This window comes from Micropterus salmoides, unplaced genomic scaffold, assembly GCF_014851395.1.
Source record: "Micropterus salmoides isolate LMB-PRFRI ecotype aquatic unplaced genomic scaffold, ASM1485139v1 Ms_hic_scaffold_9, whole genome shotgun sequence".
Taxonomy (NCBI): domain Eukaryota; kingdom Metazoa; phylum Chordata; class Actinopteri; order Centrarchiformes; family Centrarchidae; genus Micropterus; species Micropterus salmoides.
In genome coordinates, this window is record NW_024044681.1 from 18,402,259 (window position 1) to 18,425,926 (window position 23,668).

General features: G+C 39.5%; 1 protein-coding gene across 1 annotated transcript in view; it reads left to right on the plus strand.

The window, feature by feature from the left end:
- The window catches only part of kctd16b (potassium channel tetramerization domain containing 16b), an 84,588-nt gene extending 62,301 nt beyond the window's left edge, over window positions 1-22,287 (plus strand). The window contains exon 2 of the mRNA XM_038709616.1: window positions 16,364-22,287. Coding sequence (XP_038565544.1) covers window positions 16,364-16,827 — 464 coding nt within the window. The 3' untranslated portion in view covers window positions 16,828-22,287. The remainder of the gene's footprint in view (window positions 1-16,363) is intronic.
- The last annotated feature ends 1,381 nt before the right edge of the window (window positions 22,288-23,668 follow it).

The window sequence follows — 23,668 nt, forward strand, 5'->3', positions numbered from 1 at the left end:
TCTCGGTGTCCTTAAAAGTTAACATAGATCGAATTTTTGCTATATTTCTAAGTTGATAAAAACATGATTGAACAAGCTTTGTGGTGTGCTACTTGAAATTTAAATTCCCTTCAACCAAACACCAAGGTTCTTTGCAACAGGCTTAATGTGATTTACTAGGGAACCAGCAGATGGCAGTATTTGTTTTGCCATCTGCTGAGACCCCATGACCAGGATTTCTGTTTTGTCTGAGTTCAGCTTGAGGAAATTATTTGACATCCATTTTTTAACTTCACAAAGGCAGTTGTTAAGTGAACTCAGTATTCCAGGGTCTGTGGATCTGACGGGCAAGTACATTTGTGTGTCATCAGGATAAATATGAAAAGAAATACCATGTTTATGGATAATATGTCCAAGGGGAAGCAGATACAAGGAAAACAAAATGGGACAGAACGAAGAGACATAGTTGTTTACAGACACGCAAAACTTCCTAATTGACAGGTAGGATGAAAACCATTCTAGGGCAGTACCAGAGATCCCCACCCAGTGCCTCAGTCTGTCTAACATGATGTTGTGATCAGTGGTGTCAAAAGCAGCGCTAAGGTCCATGAGTACCAGGACTGAGCACATGGACTTGGAGACTTTTTTCCATCTGCGCTCTTCTTTCCTGCATCCCTTTTTAGGCTGCGAATGCTGTCATTTATCCAGGGTTGCTTACTAGCTTTAGACGTAGGCCTAACCTTTAGAGGAGCAGTAATATTTAGTGACGACAAGCAGATATGATTGAAGTGATCGACCAGATTGTTGGTGTTGGAATCAGACAGGTGTTGGCTTTGGCTCTGAAAGAATGTGCAAAACTTTGAAACACTTTGTTCATTAAAGATGCAAGAACACACGGAGCTTGGTGAGGCGGCATGAGTAACAGGCCAATCGCAGCTAAAAACAATACATCTGTGGTCAGATATGATCATGTCCACTAATTCCATCGAGGAAATGCTGACACCCAGGGTAAAAACCAAGTCCAGTGTATGACCACGGTTATGTGTTTGCCCTTTGACATGTTGTTTGAAGTTAAAAGAAGTGGCCATATTTAATGCTGTATGTGAGCAGCTAACATTTCTGAGCTCCATTTGTTTGGGTGAAGTCCGTCTGTCTTAAAAAGAGACATTCTTTGCCAAAAAATATTAAAGTTATCGACATAACACACACCATGAGCCCTGCAGGCAGACTGGAGCCAGTCGTGGAGGCCAATGAGTCTACTGAAGCGGCCAGCACCGCAACCAACTGTGGGAATGGGACCAGAGATAAAAATGCACACTGCTTTAAAAAGTTAAAAAGACGGTTAAAATCTGATTTTGTCAGCTCAGACTGCTGAAGAGCTGTGTCATTTGTTCCCACATGGACTATCACTCTTGTGATGGAGGACAGGAGCGATGGCATTAGGTCCTGGAGTTTTTTTAAAATGTCAGCCGTGGTGGCACCGGGGAAGCAGTGAGTGGTAGCGTTAAAGAAACTAATGTTTCTGGTTATGGAGTCACCAATTATTAGTGTGGTTGGGGAGAAAAGGGGACGAGGAGATGCCGGATCTGGGGTTCCAGAGCAGGACTGAGCAGAATCTGCTTCAACCCTGCGTGCAGACTGAGGATGGAGTGTGTGAGCTACCGAGTGTTGTGTTGGAGTAGCAGTAACAGACCTGAAAGAAGGGCTACCCGATGGTGCAGGGTAGAAACGGCCTCCGGAGCGCCTGAGCACAGCCTCCTTCAGGATCCTACGTCGGGAAGCGGAGGTTTTTGACCGGGATGACGGCCGCCGATCAGGCCCAGCGGCAGACCGGCGGCCCAGCCGCTGGATGGACCGGAGTGTCGTTAGACAAGGCTGCATAGTGGTTGGAGAGGCCGATGTGCGGAGGAGAGGCAGCCCCATCCGAGCCTCTCTTGCAGCCACGGACCACTTCAGCCCAGGTTGACTGATGCTTCGGTGTCGAGCAGGAAGAAAGCCTTGGAGGGATAGAGGGGTCCCATAGCACGGTGTCCTGGATGTTAGCGGTTGCGCTAAGAGAAACAATCTGTTTGGCTTACTGAAGCCACTGAAGAGTCCAGTTTAAGACGGAGCTTTCCTCTGAAAGTCGTCGGATGTCTTCTATAAGGTCAGCAACCTTTTTGTTCGCTTTCTTAAGGAGTGTGCAGTCCTCATGGGGCAGAGTTATCTCGGCTAGCATAACGTTAGTTGCCGGAGCTTTTTTGTGATCAGTGGCGTTGATAGCGTTTTTACGGTCATCTAGCTTAAAATCCATGTCAGATGACTAAAATCCTTAAACCACGTAAAACTCAAGTTAAAAACTTAGTTAGTAAGTTAAATAAAAAGGATATAAAAAATGTAACGTAAAAGTGTGGATTAAAACTGGATAAGAGTCCAGTTTAAGACGGAGCTTCCGACAGGTAGCTAGGTAGGTTAGTGCTGTATGTAGCTGCATCACACGCACAGTATATTGTATATTGGTTTATGGGTCATCAGTTTCGAGGGTAAAGCTAGAAAGGACAGCTAGACTTATACCTGATCAAAGAAAGAGTGAGAAAAAGAGACAGACATAGAGTCTGTTAAGGCACTCCACTATGTTGGTAGATGGGGCTAAAAGGAGTCAGATGACAGATTGGGGAGACAAAGAGCAGAGATTGATTGAGAACGGATGAAGCAAGTGGATGGAAACTGAGCAAAAAGAAGACTGATAACCGGAGGGGAAAAGAAAAGAAGAGAAAATGAGACTGTTCGATTTTGCTAATGATGAAAAAAATGAACAAAGTCATCTTTAAAAGATGAAAGATGGATGGCCATTTTTGCAAATGATGATAATGGTGGAATTAAAATGAAATGAAGCGCAAATTAACCTCAGATTCCAGAGTCATCCAGATGTAAGTGCAACCATCACAGAGTCAGCATAGTGTTGGGATTACTAGTCATGAGGAAACTCAGTATTCAATTCTCAGTATATAAATTCAGTAATCTGTAAGCCATTACATTTTGACAGTAACCTTCCCAAATGCGTATGTGTGTTTGTGTGTAACAGATGAATTATGAGTGAACATGCATGACTTAGGGACAGAGATAGTGGCTGGTGAGTGCTCTGCTGGGCAGTGATAATGCTCATCCAATTGTTTGCTGATTACAGCCTGTTTGCTGGTGCTGACATCATAGATAATTCAGTGGACACGGTGCCGGAGCATTTCTGTTTGTCAGGAGCAATATGCATTGTGCACTTTTATTACCACAAATGTAACGTAAATGTCCTGTATACATGACTGTTGTGTGTACACGTGTCATCACACATTGTACAAATGTTCACAGTGTGTAAGCTCTTAAACTTATTTTACTTACTTTAAATTTTACCCAACCTCTTTGTTTCCTGTTGTCCCTGTGACTTCTTCTGAAGTGTTATAAATTTGGATAAACAGGCCTCTCATTAACCTGCACACCATCTGCCCATCGGCTGTAGATTTTAGTTGTTTTATTTACTGTTAACGCAGCACTCAACTGTATGTGTGGTCGGTATTTCGTTCCAATGCCGGCTGCATGATGCCAACATTTTCTCCTCTATCAGGCTGCATGCTCAGTTGCTTTCAGATCAAAAGCACTCGCTGCACCTTATCATAGGCTTCCATTAATCAACCATGTTAGTCCACTGGGGACATTGTCACATGAATATTTAAAGAAATATCAGTACAAAGAAACTGTCCAAAGCACATTATTTAAACGAAATCTCCATCTGCAGGTAAACTGCTACTATTACTACTGTTATTGTCTGTACCTCTGTGTGTATATTGTGTAGGCTGCCTCCCTCCCCTCTCTCTCTCCTTCAATCCCTCTCTCTCTTTCTTTCTGTTCCTCTCTTGCCCTCTCTCTCTCTCTCGCCCCCTCTCTCTCTCCTTCACCCCCAACCGGTCGAGGCAGATGGCCGCCCACCCTGAGCCATGGTTCTGCTCGAGGTTTCTGCCTCTTAAAAGGAAGTTTTTCCTTGCCTCTGTCGCCTAGTGCTTGCTCTTGGTGGGAATTGTTGGGCTTCTGTAAATCACACACAGAGTACGGTCTAGACCTGCTCTTTTATGAAAAGCACTGTGAGATAACTGTTGTTGTGATTTGGCGCTATATAAATACAATTGAATTGAACTATTACTGGCATTTACAGACTAGATTTCTGTCACCCCCCATTTTTAATTTTACCAGCATTTCTGAGGGACATTTTTACCCTTTGCATCAATGTTGTGTCAATATGTACTATTTTTAGACATGTTGAAAGAAGCATTGATGTTTTCTGTCCCAATTTAAAAACATACAAATGCACTGTATATATAGAACTACTCTATGAAAGAAGGGATGGGTAGATGGATGATAAATCAATGGTCAAATGTAAAGTAATAAAGGAGAATCAGTAGATGTGGCTCTGTGGATTGATGGATAGCTGTGAATAGAATGTGACATGGAGATAACATAATAGACCCCCTAAGCTGACTATGTGGGAGTAATACTTCCCTTCAGTAAGCATGTAATAAGTCTAAGTGGCTGTGACATCACTCTGTATGACTGGTATATATTGTGAATGACCAAAAAACAAGTATGCCTGAAGCTACTAATTAATCTCTACAACTTATGGAAGAAATGTTACAATTTCCCCTTTCATTCATTAATAATTGGCTAATTAAATGAAAATATAAACAGTAACAGCGTGTGTGAGCACTGATGGCTTGGCGCTCAGTTTGAGCTGCGAGAGACAGACCCTTGTTGGTGGTTTCTTAGTGCAGGATCATTAATTTGCATCATGATGAATGTTTAAAAAAGCAGTCTGGATTTGGAGGTTTGAAAGTGATAATATTAATGAATGCTAACAGAGGCTGGTGCCTGTAAAAAAAGAAGAAGTTTAAAATGGGAAGTTTTTGAACATTTGGAGAGGAGGCTTGATTAGTAATCAGTAGGCCTGGTCTTCAAGAGGAAAGTTTCACTGCGCCTGCATCAGCACAGCTACTCTGAAGTGTTTCAAACATAGCAAGTCCCCATTGTTACAATTAATTTTAGTGCATGTGAGGACAGGGCATTGCTGGTCTATGTCAGACATTAATTGGTCATCTTCCACCATGTTCAAACTAACTTCCCACCATATACTTTCTATATCTATTTTTTCTTGCTGTTTATTGCATCCCTCAGTTTTACACCTCCCTATAGTATCTTGTACACATTTAAGTTGTTCTCGGAAGTTGTGCCAATTTGTCAAATTACTTCTTGTAATGTCCTGACAGACAAGACCATCAGCTTGTTCCCCTCAAGGCTGCGTTCTTTCCCCTCTGCTATTCTTCTTTTATACCAACAGCTGCACCTCCAGTCACCAGTCCGTCAAGCTTCTGAAGTTTGCTGATGACACCACCCTCATTGGGCTCATCTTCGGTGGGGATGAGTCTGCCTACAGGTGGGAGATTGACCATCTGGTGACCTGGTGCGGCCAGAAAAGTCTGGAGGTCAACGCTCTGAACACAGTGGAGATGGTCGTAGACTTCAGAAAGAGCCCAGCCCCAAACTCCCCCATCATCCTGTGTGACTCCCCCGTCGCCACTGTGTACTCCTTCTGCTTCCTGGGCACAATCATCTCCCAGGACCTCAAGTGGGAGCTGAACATCATCTCCCTCAACAAAAAGGCCCAGCAGAGGATGTACTTCCTGAGGCAGCTGAAGAAGTTCAGCCTACCAAAGACAATGATGGTGCACTTCTACACCGCCATCATTGAGTCCATCCTCACCTCCTCCATCACCATCTGCTGCCACTGCCAGGGACAAGGGTGGACTGCAGCGTATCATTTGCTCTGCAGAGAAGGTGATTGGCTGCAATCTTCCATCACTTCAGGAGCTGTATGCCTCAAGGACTCTGAGGCGAGCAGGAAAGACTGCAGCTGACTCCTCCCACCCTGGACACAAACTGTTTCAGACTTTTGGCAGGAGGCTGCGGTTCATCAGGACCAAAACCTCTCGCCACAAAAACAGCTCCTTCCCATCTGCAGCTAGCTTCATCAACAAGTACTGACACTCCCCCCTTGCAAATAATACATGTAAACACTATTTCATTTCATATCATGCACAAACCTGGCATATTGCACACATTTGTTGTTAATTGTTAATCTTTGTTGTATATTTTCATATTGTTATATTATATGTTTGTGTACGTGTAGGACCTTATCACCAAAACACGTTCCTCGTATGTGCTAAACACTATTTGGCAATAAAGCTCCTTCTGATTCTGATTCTGATTCTGAAGGAAAAAGCTTGCCAGTGTGCTTCTGTACCATATGGTGAATAATACATGCATTGGCATGTGTTAATACACATTTTTATACATATATTTTAGATACAGGAAGATTTACAGTACAGACTCTAGGGGTGGAAGAGTGCAGGAAATCAATAGAGTGAGAAACAATGAGGGATAGAAAGAGGGTAAGAGGGAAAGAAATGTGTTGCTAGAAATGGAAACTCCTGTCACCGTGTAGTGTCACTCTTTGAAGCGAATTGTAACACCTGCTTGTAGGGAAGAGAGGCATTTTTTCTCAGCAGACACACAAAACAAAACAAGTGTGAGTACAGAAACACACTCACCAAGGCATACGGTCCTTAAATTCAGGGGTGAGAAAAGGCTAGCATAAATAAAAGTGTCTGGTTTCAAGAAGCTGAACAGTTAAACACATCATTTCACGCTGCCTTGCAAGGGACTAATTACGTTGCATTCAAGAAAAAGACGGGGGAAAGAAGAGAGAGAAGAGGAGGGAGGGATGGGAAATACTTCCTTCTTGTTATCTGTTATGCCAACCTTGCAAATATAGCTTGAACCAACAATCTTGTTAGGAATACACGCCTCTTGCATTTCAAATATGCTGAACTTTCATTTGACGGCTGACATCTTTGTCCAGAACTCATTCCCAGGGCCAGAGACAGTTTAATCAATATCTGACCAACCAAGCTTAGTCCCACAGCTAAAAACCAGACAGCTGAGATTTAAAGAAATCTCCTGCAGGTTCACACTCCTTACTTAACCAGCATATGTCATGCTGAAGTGTCCTTGGGCAAGGCGCTGATTCACTGCCAACTTTATTTGCTGTTCTTTTGACCTCTAAATGGAGGCGGACATTTGACAAAACAACTCATTATCATATGTTTGTTACATTTAACCTGTAATGACATCGGGTTGAGCCTGGGTGCTGCTCTGCTAACAACGAAAAGAAGACTGACTTTATGGACCCAAAGAGCATTTGTCTGAGCTTTTGAACAAAAATAAAATCTATTTTATTGCAGTGATATCAGCCCTGAACCAGAAAATAGACTCATATGCCCAGAAAATCACAGCGTCTCATTTTCCCTCTGTTCTGATTGATTCTGTATGGTACACATTGGTCTGATGCGCAAAGGGGGAACAAACTCTTTCTTTCTGTCTATCACCTTGTTTTTGTTCGGGTAGACTGAACACTCATGTAAGCTCAACTTTCCTTGGGATTGTAGTAAAAGCATACAAGGGCCATCAGTAATTCAGTTTTAAATTATAGTATGGTAATCGATCAAAGCTACTAGTCTTCTGCTTGTAAAGTACAGCAAAATCTGTATGTACGATTTGAGACTCGCAGTATTGAAACTGAGGCTTATTTAGAAAGGCTTGAGGCTTATATTTTATCCTTGGGGTATTATGTTGTAATTGCTTCTTTTTACAAAGACCTTATGCACCATTGTCTGATCCATTCCCGACCAGTGGAGAGTGCCTCAGAAAAGAGAATAAACACGGACATGCAGTATTGTTGATATGAAGCATCCAAACCAGGCCCAGTCAACTTCAGTCTGAAAACATGGGTAAACATGGACTATAGAAATAATTTGGATACATGTTTTGTGCATTGATTGAATAGCCCTGGACAGGCGACTTTTTGTACAGACAATTAACATTTCTGCACAAACGCAGCCATTTGGGTTAGCTGACAGGCAGTCACAGACATTAAGGCTAACATTTTGGATCTCTTGTCTTATAGTCCGATGCCTGTTAGTCCAGAGTCATAATTGTTTACAGAGGGATATGAATGATACATTTATTCACAAAATCTTCAAGAAACATTTATTATTTTACTGCAGGTATTTTTCAATAATCCACTGGTGGACAGAGTGATGTTAAATCTTGCATTTATTCTTATAAGGTGGTACTGTACAAGTGTTAGAAAACCTCCAAAACACACACAAAGAAAAAACATTTAACAACCTTTTAAAAAAGTAAGAGCTGCAACACCCATAGCTAATAAGTGATGTGAGTGTTAAAACTACAGCAGCTTTTACTTTATTTGCCTACAAGCCTGATTTAGATCTGCTGGGCAAGTTTGGCATACTGTATGTTGAAATTATCTCACAATAACTGGACAGACCCCTCACGTTAAGCCTTCTGAACATAAATGAGTGACTTTGTAAGTGAGTTACAACCTTCTGTTCTGTGAGCGGCTTCACATTTAAAAAATGTATCTACAGTACAGTTCAGGAAGCATTGCATATACCAACAATGAGTGTTAATTGTAGAAAAAATTGCAAAGTTTACAATTATCATTAACACAACCAGGTTACAGAGTCACTCCCTGAGCCTCATGAGGGCCTTTGTCATTATCTGATGCTTTTTCCATTTTCCAACACCGACTTTCATATAGAGAGACATCCATCACAAAAGATTAACGACCATTTCTGAAGGTTTTATTTAAAATGCTGGTATTACATAATTGAATGAGAAGAGGCAGGTTGAGGGGAGGTGGATACATAAAAAAAGTAAATTGCAACACGTCATTATAAAATAAGGTTTGATGGTATGTAACAAGTCTCTGAGTGCATATATAGCTCCTTCATTATTTTGCTTATATCAGATGATAATCACTGTCAGAACTAACAACTGGATTTAAATGATGTCTAATCAGTGAGCTCATGTTTTCTTTTTCATTTAGAGCTGGCCATATTGTTAGATTTCCATGCTAATTTGCAGTATTACCAGAAATCATAAATGCTCTTATCTGTTATCTGTTCAGTACAAATTCAATTCTAACTTTATCAGAAAGGTTGAGAAACAGTGCAGGAATCTGAGCCATACAACCCTTTGGGCTTGTTGACTTGTCAAAACTGAGCAAATACGAAGATCAGAAAACTAGAGAGGATAAACCGGAAAGGGACTAATGGAGATAGAGCAAGCAGAAGCCTCAGTCTGAGAAGGAAACAGAAGATGGGAGAGACAGGAAGGCAGGAAGAGGGGTGGGGAGGTAGACAGTGTCAGAGAGATGCAGATGGCAGAGATGAGGTGGGACAGAGAGGGAGTGATAGATAGAAGAGGTTTATTTGCTTTTGTTTTGCCAACATCATTTATCGTCACTGAACAGCCTCCCAGTGCTGAGAGGCTATATGACAGAAATCAATCAGAGGGCAATCGTCCATACTCGTCCAATGATGCGCAAACCCATCGATACAGGCATTAGGCGAGGAATGGTAAGGGAAAGATGCATGGGGAGAGAGAGAAAGGGGAAAAGAGAAGAAAATAACTTATAATAAAAAAGAAATAGAGGAGAAGATATAGGAACGCTTGACCCTAAAATGAATGTTGTGCATGTGTATATCTACTCATTCAAGAGTCAGTCCTTTCATATTTGCCTGACCACCAAATACTCCCGGAAAAATGGAACATACTGTTATGAGATAAATATATGAGTCTGCTTGGACTCACCATACAATATTTTGGGAACAAAAGAGTTGAATCATGCTGCATTAGTTGAAAGTAATTGCATGTGCTTTCTGGGTCGCTTTACTCTCTGTGATTTAACAAACTTGGTGTTTCATCTCAATTAAAGACGCATTGATTTGTTTTCAATCAGTTCTCATTTCTGAGATTGACAGGATACACAAGTCAGGTGGTTTAGGCTAGATAGCATAGTTTGGGTTACCGCTAATCCTAGCAAAGCATAGCAATTTAAAATGTGTAGCCGCCTGAAAGTCCATTTCTCGGATTCCACGTGTATGCTGAGTGGGATGTAAGCCAACATAGTAACAAAATAACACGAAACATTAATTTTGAGGCATACAGTGTCAAGTGCTTTGTTTTGGAATATATAAGTCTTTAATATTTTTGCATCAGAAGATGTTTCTTTAAAACTGTATTGTAATTGCAAGGTCATTATAAATATTGACACAGAATTAAACTGTCTATATTAATATATTAGATAACATGTTAGTCATGTTACCTTTAGGTGCTCATCGAAGGAAATAAAGCATTTGAATAGTAGCTGACATGGTAAGTCATAGATTGGAAAAGAAAATTATGTTTGCGCTGTATGTGTGTGTGTGTGATTTTTTCAGTGTTTGTGCGTGTTTGTTCTATTTCATTGTGAGTGTAGTGTGAGTCAGCCAGGGCTTTTTACTGGCCAGAGCTAATACAAGTTGTGGAGGTCCCTGCTGAGATCAATACATCAGAGCCTGGAGCACCTGTCAGGAAACAGTGCGTGCTTGAGTGTGTGTGCGCGTGTATGTGTTTGTGCGTGTGTATAATAGCATGTGACAGTCATTAGACTTCAGTCAGACCTCCTGCCCACCTCACTGGAAGAGAAACAACACGAGATCACATAAATCAACTGTTGCACATACAGTGTAACACAACACACACACACACACACACACACAAGGGAGGGTGTGTGTGCTGAGTGATGCTGGCCAGAGGCACGGCCGACAGTGTGACACCTCTGATGACATGAATGGGAACCCCACCTGACATCCGCCTCCCTTTCTCTGCCCAACGGCACACAGATAATAGTTCCAAGGCCAATGTCACTTACACACTGAAAAATGACCACAGGCGTGCACACACACTTTTGGTGCACACCTTACACACACACACACACACACACACACACACACACACACACACACACACACACACCCCACAGTACAACATGGGTGATGTATGTGGAGGAAAGGAGGCTGCAGTGAAGCACACAAACCGACTTACATCAGGCTCTCATTTTGGTGCATCATGTCACATGTTACATGCATGTACACATATGCATTCCCATGTGCACATCTTACACAAACAGCCACAAAAACATGCATTCAGCCCTGAAGGAAAGAATGACCTTACTCTCACATGAGAGCACAGGATGCCTTATATAGCAAGCCTACACATACAGTTGATATCATGTATTTGCAGTAAACTGGGAAAGAAACACTCACAGAAACACTTACAGTCCTCTCAAACGTTTTATATGTACAAAGTACAAAGATGATTTTTTTCTTTACTACTTACTTTACATATATGTTACTTTATATGTGATGCATGTGGGCACATAGAAACACAAGCATATTATAAACGTAGTCTACATGCTAAAACAAAGTCAGGTATATGTGTAAGTAAGAAAATATTTTGTGATTGAATGTGAGAGTAAATCACTTGCTTAGACTGAATCTTTGTTTATCCAAGGACCAAGAAAAAATGTCTTTCCTCCTTTACACAATCTCACCCTGGAGCAGCTCAGAACAAACAAAATATTTTATGTTGGTCCCTAGAGTAGTATGAGAAGCGCTGCTCAGGACTCAAGGCAAGCACTCCTGTTTCACTTTCTTGCCCAATTTTATCCTGAGGGTCTGGGTTTGAACCAGCTACTTTCCAACCACATGCCCACTACCTTTAGACTGATGATTTTGCAATTACACAGTGCAGGAGGCCTTCTGACTCTGCTCTAACACACAGTAGTTATGTTCAGTCTAGTGTGAATAGATTACTCTTACTTACTAGTTTGTGAGAGTTTTCATGTCATCACAAGGCATGTTTAGCTGCAGTCTTGTTTTTACTGTGGTTTATCAAAGAGATGTGTTGTTTTCTGGCTTGTTGGTGTTTTAATAAATTTGACAAAACAATACAACATTTATCGAGGGTATATTAGTAAGAGGCAGCAGGGACATTTCCCAGTTGAAAAAAGGAGAGAGCCATAAAAACTTAAGTGCCCAGTATGATAAATTTGGCCTGGAATCATCCTAGACTTCTGTGCTGTCCAGAGAAAAAAAAAAAAGAGGTGATGTCATTAAAATGCCTGTCAGTGGACTTTTTTTGTTTGTGTAACTTTTTAAAAAGATGTCTTAATTAGAAATGAAACTGTAATTTGACATAATAAATTATAGAAAATCATACATCTCTCTTCTTATTCTGTTTTTGGCCTTTTGTTGATTGAACAAGCAATTAGCAGATGACAAGATTTTATCATTTACATGTAAAGGTGCCATAAGTCACAAAAAATAACACAGTTAAAGTTCACACATTCTTGCTAGACAAACTGCACCACCTCCTCCTCGCTTCCTGTGGTTTATTTTACATTTTTACAAAAATGCTGACATGCACGTGGGGGTGATTGATGAGAATTGGGGACGCCCTCTCCCCAAGACATCTCCTGACTTGTATGAACAATGAACCTCAGCTTATTTTTTGATTGAGTGGATCATTCAGGAGAGTCATCTACCTGTCACAGAGAGAGATAGCTAAAATACATTGCCTATGATAATGGCTAGACAGGAAATGGGTCGTCTTTTAACTATCATGTATGTTTTTTTTCATGAGTGGAAATTATGCTTTGTTTGAGTCAGAACACATCCAGTATCTTTACATACATGATACCTGTTATACTGAACAACACAGCCACCAAAATATAGTGTCAAACTACAGTAAATAGACAAGACATTGCCCCATTAAGTGGATTAAGTGGAGGCATATTTATCACAGTTCCTGCAGCTTTAATGACCTCAGGTGCAGAAAAAACTAACTTTCAATTAAAAATGTCTACCTATAGTGATGGATGCAGGAATCCTTTGGGCCACTCAGTAACAAGATGCATCATTCCTCCCCAGTATAATTACAATCAAACAGTTTGTGTGGCAGCTATAGCCTTTAGACTCTGAAACCTTGACCTTTAATTATGGCACCTCCATCAGTGTAAATTTGGAATCTCCGGAGCACACTGCCAAAATGCATCATTCATCTATGTTTAGGCAAAATTAGACTGGGGGTGTTAGGCAAATGTTTAGACCCTTACTTGTTGATAGGACCAACTGGGGAAATTACATCATTGTTTATTGCAAAATGTGTTGTGTTATTACAGTATTACCAGAAATTTTATACAGTTACATAGACACAGCCTGAACTTTAGGGACCTTGCATCAGTTTATTGGACAATTTCCTTTGTGGTTTCTTATAATATAAAGAGTTATGGTGTGATGCACCTCAGTGTTTTGGCTGGCAGGAGCAATGAAAAAGGTAGAAATGAGTTAAAACAGATGGAAAATAAAAGAAAAACACAAATAACAGTTGTTTAATTCTCACATCAGTTAGCAGATTTTTTATTATAACCAGACAGTGTAAATACTATTGAGAAAGTGCAGGTCCACACAGTTATTCGCAGAGGAAATTAGGTTTACCACCAACATGCCTCAATGTGCTACGAAGTTTCAACACTGCACACTGATACATCCTTTTGGCAATGTAATTACAGTATGTGAGGGAAGAGACACCACGCAATTACACATGTTACAAATCTCAGTTATCAGGGCTTAGATTTGAAAGTGTCTGTAGCCAATTTGTCATGAACCTAAAAGTCTGAAAGGAAATCCAGGTCAAAATGATAAATCAGATCCATGCCTGGTTGTCTTTAGTGTTAGCAAGGCTAATAGCCATTCCCAATTCCTGTAAATTAAAGCAGCATGTCACTGTCAAGACTTGCAGTATTAAGAACTATATGGGTGTAGATATAATTACCCAACGCTAGTCATATATCAAATGTACAGATGCAAGGACACACACACACACACACACACACACACACACCACAAGGTCCTTTAAAACATATGTTACAGCACTTTTATTTCGTCTCATCGTATTCATTTTATTTGGACAGGTAGGTTGGCTACTGGCAGATTTAACAATTTACCACAGTCTGGGGTGGTCTGCATCTCATCGATCAGAGGGCTACCTATTCACCCAGTGACATAAATTGACCCATGTCCCTAAACAAAGGTTGGGAAGATAATTGCACCTATCATGGGGTTACGTTCTCTAGCCTGCAACTGTAAAAAAAATACATCTTTTAATCTGAGGCTGATACATTACTCCTTGTGTGTGTACCTTAAGATTACACTGTTGTAGTACAATAGTGTATTCTCTGTCTTTGTGTGAAGCCAGTGTATGTGTGCATAGAAGTGTGTTTGTGCATATGGAAGCTGTATATGCCAGCGGTAATTAAAGAGATCCAGAACTGCTATGGGTGACAAGGGTTGTTGAGTGCCATTTCTGTCACTGCCTCTAATGGGTGATGTGTATTTCACATAGGCAGTCATATATATCTATATATATCTATATATCTATATAGATATATATATCTCTGTCTGTCTGTCTGTCTGTCTGTTTAAGTCTGTCCTTAACATTAGTCCTCTTGCAGTTTATACTAACAGTGGGAGTCAGTGTAAAAGCTGTCCAAGATATATTTCTTCAATTTCTACCCACATAAATGTAGTTATGATGTGTGGTAGCTGTTTATGAGTAGTACACGGCAGAATAAGTATTGGTTGGATGAATTGATTTCTGTTCTGCTGTCTCTCTATAAACATGCCAAACACGCTGCTGAGGACAAAGGGAAGTAAGAGCAGGGGGGCATTTATTTTAAGCAGCATTATTAATAGTCTTGTACTATTTCGTTTGAAGTAAAATGCTCGGCCGCACATGACAAGAAACACCGGTGCTGTTGAACTTGATGCGGACGCCAGGGCTTGTGTGTGTGGTAGTTTCAATAGTGATGAGCGGGACTCAGAAATCAGAAAGGGATGGGGGAGGGTTGCATGTGTGTGTTTGCCTCAAGGGTTTTGATCTCTCTCCTCACTTAACAGAAAGGAGTCCATCAGCAACAGATACCCCTTCAATTATTCAGGAGGTTAGCATGAAATATAAATGTCTGCTTCCTGAAGTGAGGTGTGGGGCTGCTCTGGTTCCTCTTAGTCTTTCAGCCTACTGTACTCTCACACAGAGGTTAGGCTTGGCAATTGATTCCCTTCAGCGATGATTGCGGATGACTGTTTTTGTCTTGTTATTGGTTGAGACCACAGCTACTAATGCCTCAACCTCATCAATTCTGAGATACTCTGCTACTTTTGTGACACAAATTCCTGCTTAGTGAAAGCTCCACGTCAGGTGCAAACAGTTGTGTAACTCGACTCTACTGAATGTGTGTTTGAGAGAAAAGCAGTTCAATAGAAACTCCACTCTGATGTGTGACTTTCAACTCCAAACATAGCATAGAATTTAAAAAAAAATGTTAGAGGGGGATAGAAAATGCTTGTTTCAAAGAAGTCTTTTTTTTGTATAATACTGCTAACCTATATCAGCTTGTTTGCCAAGTAAGCACTGATTTGGTGATTTGCAGGTCAAGAGACATCTAAATGTCTAAACATTTGTAGATGTCTAGGTTATTTAAATGTTTTTAAATTGTAACTATTAAATTTAAATGATATGTAGTTAGGGACCTGCAATAAATTGAAATACAGTTATTTGAATTCTACTGAAACAATATGTAATCTACAATATGACCTGCAAATCACTAAAGCAACGCATGCAGTGAAGTTTTCATTTAAGTTTAAGTTTCAATTGAATCACAACATCTATTATTGGTCCAACATGATTCTTGATTCTTGATCTCATTTTGATTTGAAAGTAGTTTTCAGTGTTGGATCTAGCCATGAATGTGTATTGTTCCTGGGTTTTGTAGCCCTTGCTAAGAACTGCAGTTAGAGATTAGCTAATAAATTGGCTGAACAAAACAGGATAGCGGGCTTCTGACAAATTAAGATACACATACAGTATTTGTACAGTTTGACCTCTGTTCAGCCTAAAATTGACAGACACTAGTTTTCTACATTGTTTGTCTGTATCACCATTGCTACATTTTCTCCTTGTAGAGTTAAACATCTTTGCAAAGTTAAGAATTCTTCCATTTGTAATGCAGTAGCTCCTCTTTGTTTCAGTTCATGCCTTTAGTGTTTTACTGTAATTACAGCATGTAAACAGGGTAGTTTTCTGAAAAATACAGGCATGCCACACAGTCAGCCTGCTCACTTCCATGGTTAGACTGGAAGCAAGCCAGTTGTCCCTGATGCCATGTCACTTTGTTTAAGGTGATAGCCACTGCTTTTCTTCTCCTGTCTTGTGGATCCCTTTGTGCCACTGTCTCATTTTTTACTCTTCATGATGACTGGTCCTGAAAGAAAGAAAATGTGGAAAAAACAGCTCTGCATAGACTCTAATGTTAGCTCCCTCTCTGGTTCTCTCTTTCCAGGTGGTCCATCACGTTGGTCCTCCCCTCCTTGTGACTGCTGCTGCAAGAACCACAAGGGCGACGGTGAGGGCGAGAGTGGCACCTCCTTCAACGAGCTCTCCACCTCCAGCTCTGAGAGTCAGTCAGAAGCAAGCTCTCCCCAGGGAACGGTCATCTGTGGCCCCGTCAGCCGCCAGTCACACCCCCACCCCAATGTCCAAACCTTGGACAGGCCGCCGAAAAAGGGCCCCATCGCCATGCTCCAGCAGTCCGAACAGCGGCGGAAGAGTGACTTGCTGCGCACGCTTACCGCGAGCTCCCGCGACACCAGCACCTGCAAGAAAAGGCAGGCTAAAGAGAAGCCGACGGTTGAGGAGGAGCTGGAAAAGTGCATTCAAGACTTCCGGAAGATCAAAATCCCAGAGAGGTTCCCCGAGAGGAAGTACATGTGGCAGGCTGACCTGCTGAGAAAGTACCGCCTCTGAGCCAGGAAACAGGACACACATGAGGCCAAGGATCAGTTTACATGTTTTTTGATCTTGACTTTTGCAACAAAGAGGATAACACTAAATTCATATGAATCCAAATTCTGGGGGAAACTTCACCTTTATGCCAGTAGGGTGGAAGTCTACACAGAAGCTAGTACGAAGCATTTAAACCAGACTGTTCCCTTATTGACATATGTAGTACGTATGTGTGTATGTAGTTTAGGCCTACTGTATGTACTGTAAGTATGTAATGTAACTTGCTGAATGCTTCAGAGCTTTGAATAATTTATCCCCCAAGGACCAATCCAAGTGGGCAAAAGATATCCTCAATGAAACCATCAGCAAACCTTCGGTTTGTTGGCTACACTGGGGGTTATCGAGGGTTACTGGACTGCACACACTGTCATCATTTCACTGAAAAACCATAAAGACAAACATTGATTTACTATGTGAATGTGTGTGTGTGTGTGTGTGTGTGTGTGTGTGTGTCCACACCCAGGTGGCCTAGAGGTCATAGATAAATCTGCATCAAGACCCATTAATAATTCATGCTGTCCCGACAGTGTTCTCACTATAAATACACTCAGAGCTCTGTGCTGCCAGAGTAAAAAGTTGATTATTTTACTTTTAGGTAACATTTGGGGAATTCTGAGGTAGGAGGAGGTAAAATTTCATCAGCAGCCCCAGTCATTTTCTTGTATTATCAGTTATATTGCAAACATGCCCCAAGTGAATCAAACTGCCCTGCATTGCATTGATTTTTGCCGTGTTGGCTGGATGTGGTGCAGCACCCTGGTTACTGTGTGAAGGATAAATGAAAGAGCAAAGGATTTGATTTGATGGTCAAACCATGTGAAAATGAATAGGTTCAATAAGGAAAAGTCCTAATTTAACACAACTACTGTATACACACACATTTTCCATGTACTGTTCATAATAGGCATTTTGGCCAGTTACTTTACCAAAATGAAAAGAACACTCCAAAACATTTATTCTCACATACATATACGCAGAGATATCAATCATGAGATCATTTAAACCAAGCTGACACCTACAGTACAAAGAGAAATGGGACAGAATTGCTGGCTAACTCATCAACACAGATGGATGCTTTCAACCCTGACTGTTGACACAGCGATCAATAGTTATTGATGATTGGGTCTGGTGAGAGAGCTGGTAGATTTTGTTCTTGTTTACAGTTATTAAGCCCCTGGTTTACTGAAAAAGACAAGCTGTTCATGTATTTAGTGAAAATTTGCCACTATCTCTGTATTTATTTATGTACTCCTGGCTCTGTCTAAGGGATATGTTGTGATTGTAGTTACAGAAACCAAGATGGCAGACAGCCATTTTGAAAGAGAGCAATTCAAGTACATAATTTTCCCGGTAGGCTGATTGTTTATTTAAATCTCTTGCTGGATGACAAAAAGATTTAGAAATTATTTCAGGGTGCAAATTAAATTATTGACCACCGTTAAAAAACACACACAAACATTCAGTGGTGGTATGTTATGTCTTAGTGCTACACTTACAAATGCCATCCAACACAATCATTGTCAGATTAGTTAACTGTTTATTTGAACAGGTGTTATTGACATCACAATCTCTGTTTTAGGAGAGACATACTGTAGTAAAATGGAGAACATATATATATATAAAAAAGATTGAACATATGTTAAATATTAAATATTCTAACTTTATTTTGTAAGTTGTAAGAACATCTGCGAGGGTCAAATAAAAAGCATGCAGTCCAAAGTACTGTAGAAGGGATTTTCCAAACTCATGTCCAATGTATGAGACAAATTTGATTAGATGTAGTCTAGGTTTCCATAAGAGGAAGTAGCTGATATGATTGGTAAACAATCACAGCTTCAGGTAAAAACCAAGGTATTTATGAATAGTGGAATAGACAGATGTGATGAAAAATGTAGTTTCGGTTAGGAGGGTATCCATACTGATGAACTGTCTTGTATAGATGAAAGTTTAGAAGGACCTTCTTGGTAACACTAAGTAAATTAATGAAAAACATATGAGACAGCGGAAAGCATTTTCACAGAGGAACTTGATTAAAACTTCTTATTATTTATTTTGCTCCTTATGAAAGTGCAGAGGAGTGGGCTCTATAAACAATCATAGCTTTTACAAAGCACAAAGTATAAAAGGTAAATTAAAAGCACATAAATGAGAATATTCATATTCAAACATCCGTTTATTTAAAAATATCCCTATGTTAATAGATATGGACAATTTAAAAATATGTTCTATTATACTTATTTTTCTATTTAAAGGCCTTTAAATTAATAGATTATCAAATGCCCTTATGAGGCCCGTAAAATTGCCAAGTTTATGGGTAGTAATGAATTCCTAGTTATATTCAGTGATGCCCAATATGTCTGTTTTGGGTTTGTTATAGTATAAAGTAACATGGTTGCAATAGGTGCTAGATACAAAACCATTTTCCTCATGTCAATACAATGAATATGACTTATTTTTCTACATTGCTGGACTATTACATTTTCATTTTAAAGTTATTTATCTTATCAGTTGAAGTTGAAATATGTTAACCTAGACTACATATCACATGTAAATAAATACCATAAATCATACCTAACCAGAATAATGTATTATACTCTCTGTATATAACATCCAAATCCATGAGGTGTGGCTGCTACACTGTTCTTAGTGATGCAGTAGACTGACACTAATGTACTACAGCCATTCTTGTTTTGTCATTTAGAGTGTTGGGTTGAGGGAAAATATAAAAAATACCTATTACATATATATTTACCGCTATAACAAGTGATAAGCTGCTTACTTTTCAAGACAACAGTGTCACAAGCAGAATGTCTGCACATTTGCCTGACAGTGCAGAGGCAGTCACTGGTGACTAGAACATCTCAGCAATGTTGAATTGCAATCAATAGATTTGAAAATATATGTTCAGGCCTTTAAAAACAAAAAGAAAAAGTTTGTTCAAAACTGTTTTCAATGGTAACCCTGAAGCTTTTGTTACTGTTCAGTGCAGTCAGAAATTGTTGATCTGTTTTTGGTTATTTTGGGTCTGTCCTCCAGAACATTAGATTTGAAATTAAACAATTACTATGTGTTGAAAGTGCTGACTTTCAGTTTCTAACAGTCTTTCAGGGTACTTACATGCATGTTAGGTGGATAGTGTAGGATTTGTAGCCAATTTCTCCACAATTATAAGACAGTGCAGTAGGATAATGATTATAAACATACAGGCAAGGCAACTAAAGAGTTCTATGGTTCTATGTGTTTAATGTTGAATACCCAACTAAATGCAAAAAGCACCTAATAACAGCAAGAAGTGACGGCTGCAGTACAGGGCTGGCAGAGGGGGTGGTATTCACTACAAAGCATTTTCAACCATATACTGAATAAGACAGCTTCATTTGGGGGACACATTTCAATATTTCCCAACCAGCCTATTGTGGATGTAAACACTCAAGTTAAAGCTGACAATCAGAACAATCACAGTCTGTTTCATTTCAAAATCGCATGTGCTGGAGTAAAGAGCCACACAACAAAGACTGACTGCACTATATATAAATAATTATAAAAGTAATAAAATAATAAAAAGTACAAGTATTGTATTCCCCGTTCCCAGGAAGAAATTTCATCTTTTCACACATTTTTGTTGTTAGATAACATACAGCACAGTAGGTTCACTTTGACCAGTTACAAACAACAAAGGCTTATGATTAAAAGTCACCAATACGCAGGTTATACAGCTTATAAATACAGGAGGGATTATCTAAATTTCCGCATTAGGCCAGACGAAAGTTTGCCACATGTTGATTTTTACTTTGTTAAGCTTACTAATAATAGCATGCTGACTTGAACACTGCAAGATTGTTCTCCTTTTACCCATAAAACATGTGTTTCCAGTTGCTGGTACAATCATTATCTGGCCAAGTGATCCAACACAGTAAACAGTTTGAATAAACTGGTGAAACCATGATTCATATGAAAGGTGAAAGTCTGATTGTCAAGAGAGAACCGTTGCATAGTTTTCTGCATAGTTATTTTTGGCATCTGCAGTAGTTGTGCTAAGCGAGAAAGCAAGCTGATATAAGGGATCGTGGTTGCTTGACTTTTCCTGCCATTTTAAAAATGTGTTGGGTTTGTTTACTTTGAAATGATTCAACAAGAAGGTTGATCAGTCAGGAAAATCACAGATTTGTCCTAAGAGTTGATTAAAAATGCCATTAAACAGAGTGAAAATGAATCCCAAGACACCCGGTGGCCTTCTAGAGTAGACTACAGCTGTTTTTTGCACAATGTATAAAGTTAATAAAGAAACACAAACAAGAAAGTATTTAAAACAGACATAAATATGTTAATAATCACCTTACATGCACGACTAAGCCTCAAATAAGGCATCGGTCTTGAGAAAGAGAGAGAGACTGTAGATCAAGCTAACCACTTTTCACCTTTGGAGCACATGAGATGATATTAATTTATTTGGGCCTGAAAAGATGAAAGAACAGAAAGAACAGATGATGTAAATCTTGATAAATGACTGCATTTTTGTCAGATGTGATGTATGGAAAGAAAGGAAGAGAGACTGTGAACTGATGTTAAGTTTGTCAATTTATGTCATTTTGGAGTGCCCTACTTGAGTCTGTAATTTTCTCTCCTGAAGTTATAGTCATGTCCTGCAAGTGAAACCTGTGTATGACTGCAGGCCCTGTTTTTTTCCTCCTGCCTTTGGTGAGCCTGAGAACCACAAAGAAAATCACATTATTCTGATACCACCAAGGTAGACCTGGCACATACTGTTCAAAACAAAACGACATCTGTTTTGATTATTGTTGTTCTCACACTAAAAAGAAAAAGAAAAAATGGTTCAGAAACATTGTGAGCATGTTGGTATACAAAACTTATAACAGATTTAACTTAGTCTGTTGTTGTGAAAAAGATTGTCAAAAACAGATATTTAACAGAAAAAAAGAAAACTTGCAAAAAAAAAGAAAAAAGATAAGCACAAATGTGTTGATAGTGTCTGCTGTTCCTCCACAGGTGTATAACATAAATTGAATAAAAAGTCAACTCTGACGTGTGAACAAGCTCCTGCAAAACAGAGTAATTCTCACCAGGTGCATACGGAGTTCACAGACATACTTATTTCACCACAAATCATTCAGAAAATATAAGTTAAAATACAATTTTGGTATTTGTGGAAAAATTAAAACATGAAGTTTTTAAAAACAAAATTTAATTATATTAATTACATTATACATACATTTACTTCCAGAAATTAAACTGAATGTTATTTGTATATAGCCAAACATCCGTGGTGAGAGTTGCCCTGTTTTCCAGCTGTTACTATTTCTGCCTTTAGAGACAGTACAATTCATCTGAGAATCTTTAGATACAAAGCATATCGTAATTTTGAAAGTGTATGACAAAAACCAATAAACAAGACATTCTGTATAGGGACTAAGAGTTGTATTTGTTCTCAGTTCTCATCAGCTTTTGCTGTGGTGCTTACTAATCCTCAAGGGTCCACACATCTTCAAGGAAGACAGTAACATCAAAACATTCATTATTCATTTGAGATAATCCTTCACAAATTAGCAGATGACTGATCAGCTCCAGCGCATTTGCAAAATAATGTCACGCTCAACAATCCATTGTTTGGCTCTGCATTGATATTCTGTTTATTGTGGCAAAATGTTTACGTTCATCGGGTGGTCATATTATTGGACACTGACTGTAGATCACCAGCATTTATGGTTAGATCTAAGACATTCAGATCAAAAACTTCTCTATGCCCCAAAACTATTTGGGTGAGTTCAGTGTGTTCTCATTTTATGAAATAAAATAACATTAGTTGACATTAATGATGACTTGCAATCTACAAGCATATTGTTATATTTTTTTCATAGAGGTGCAGGAAGGAAAAGTGACATGTGGGCTGTCCAAAAATTACTAGCTTTTTTACTGTAAATATAGTGTACAGTAGTTATATTCCTATGTACTATTAATCCATTTTGTATTGTAAAATTGTGTGAATTATGCACTGCCTCAAAAATTCTTAACACAGTGGCATGTGTACTATTTTATGCTTATTATCACAATGCAATGCTTCCCGTTTTACACATCACTCCACACATAATCAGTGATGGTTAAATCTTCTGAAATCTCAATTTACTGTTCACTTTAGAGTACATTTTAGTGTTTGCTCTGTAGGGAGTAGTAAATTAGTGAACAAGGGATTAAGATCCCACATTGTACAGCACATCAGAATGCGTTCTTAATACATAACGTCAGTGAGGTTGACATTCTTCACTGGTTATGACAAAACTTGGTCCCACAAGCAGACTGTCTACATGAAACAGGTACAGTTAAGAACATGCATTGTAAGTTCAGGCAGGCTTACAGTTGGCAACAGGCTGACATGGCAGGCAACATAAGACAGTGAGGCAAGAACAATTAATAAGGCAGAAACCAACGGCTAAACTGCTAAGGCAAATTGGGTAAAATGCCCACTATATGTAGACAGATAGGCTAATGAGGAAATGAGAAGCAGCTGTGCAGGCAAGTGATTGAATCAGGTGACCTGCAGCGAGGCAGGGTTGGAAATAACAGGTGAGTTAAGTACACAAAAACACAAGCTGTGTCTTGCATCCACACTGTATATTCACACACAGCAAAGTTCACGTTACCTATCATAATAGTTTATCAATCAGTATACAAGAAATTCATGCACTGCATCATGTTGTACAAATGGTAAATGAAGCAAGACAGATTGATTTTATGTCAATCAAGCTGCAACATTGGGACAGTGCCGTGAAGACAGAACAATAAGCTA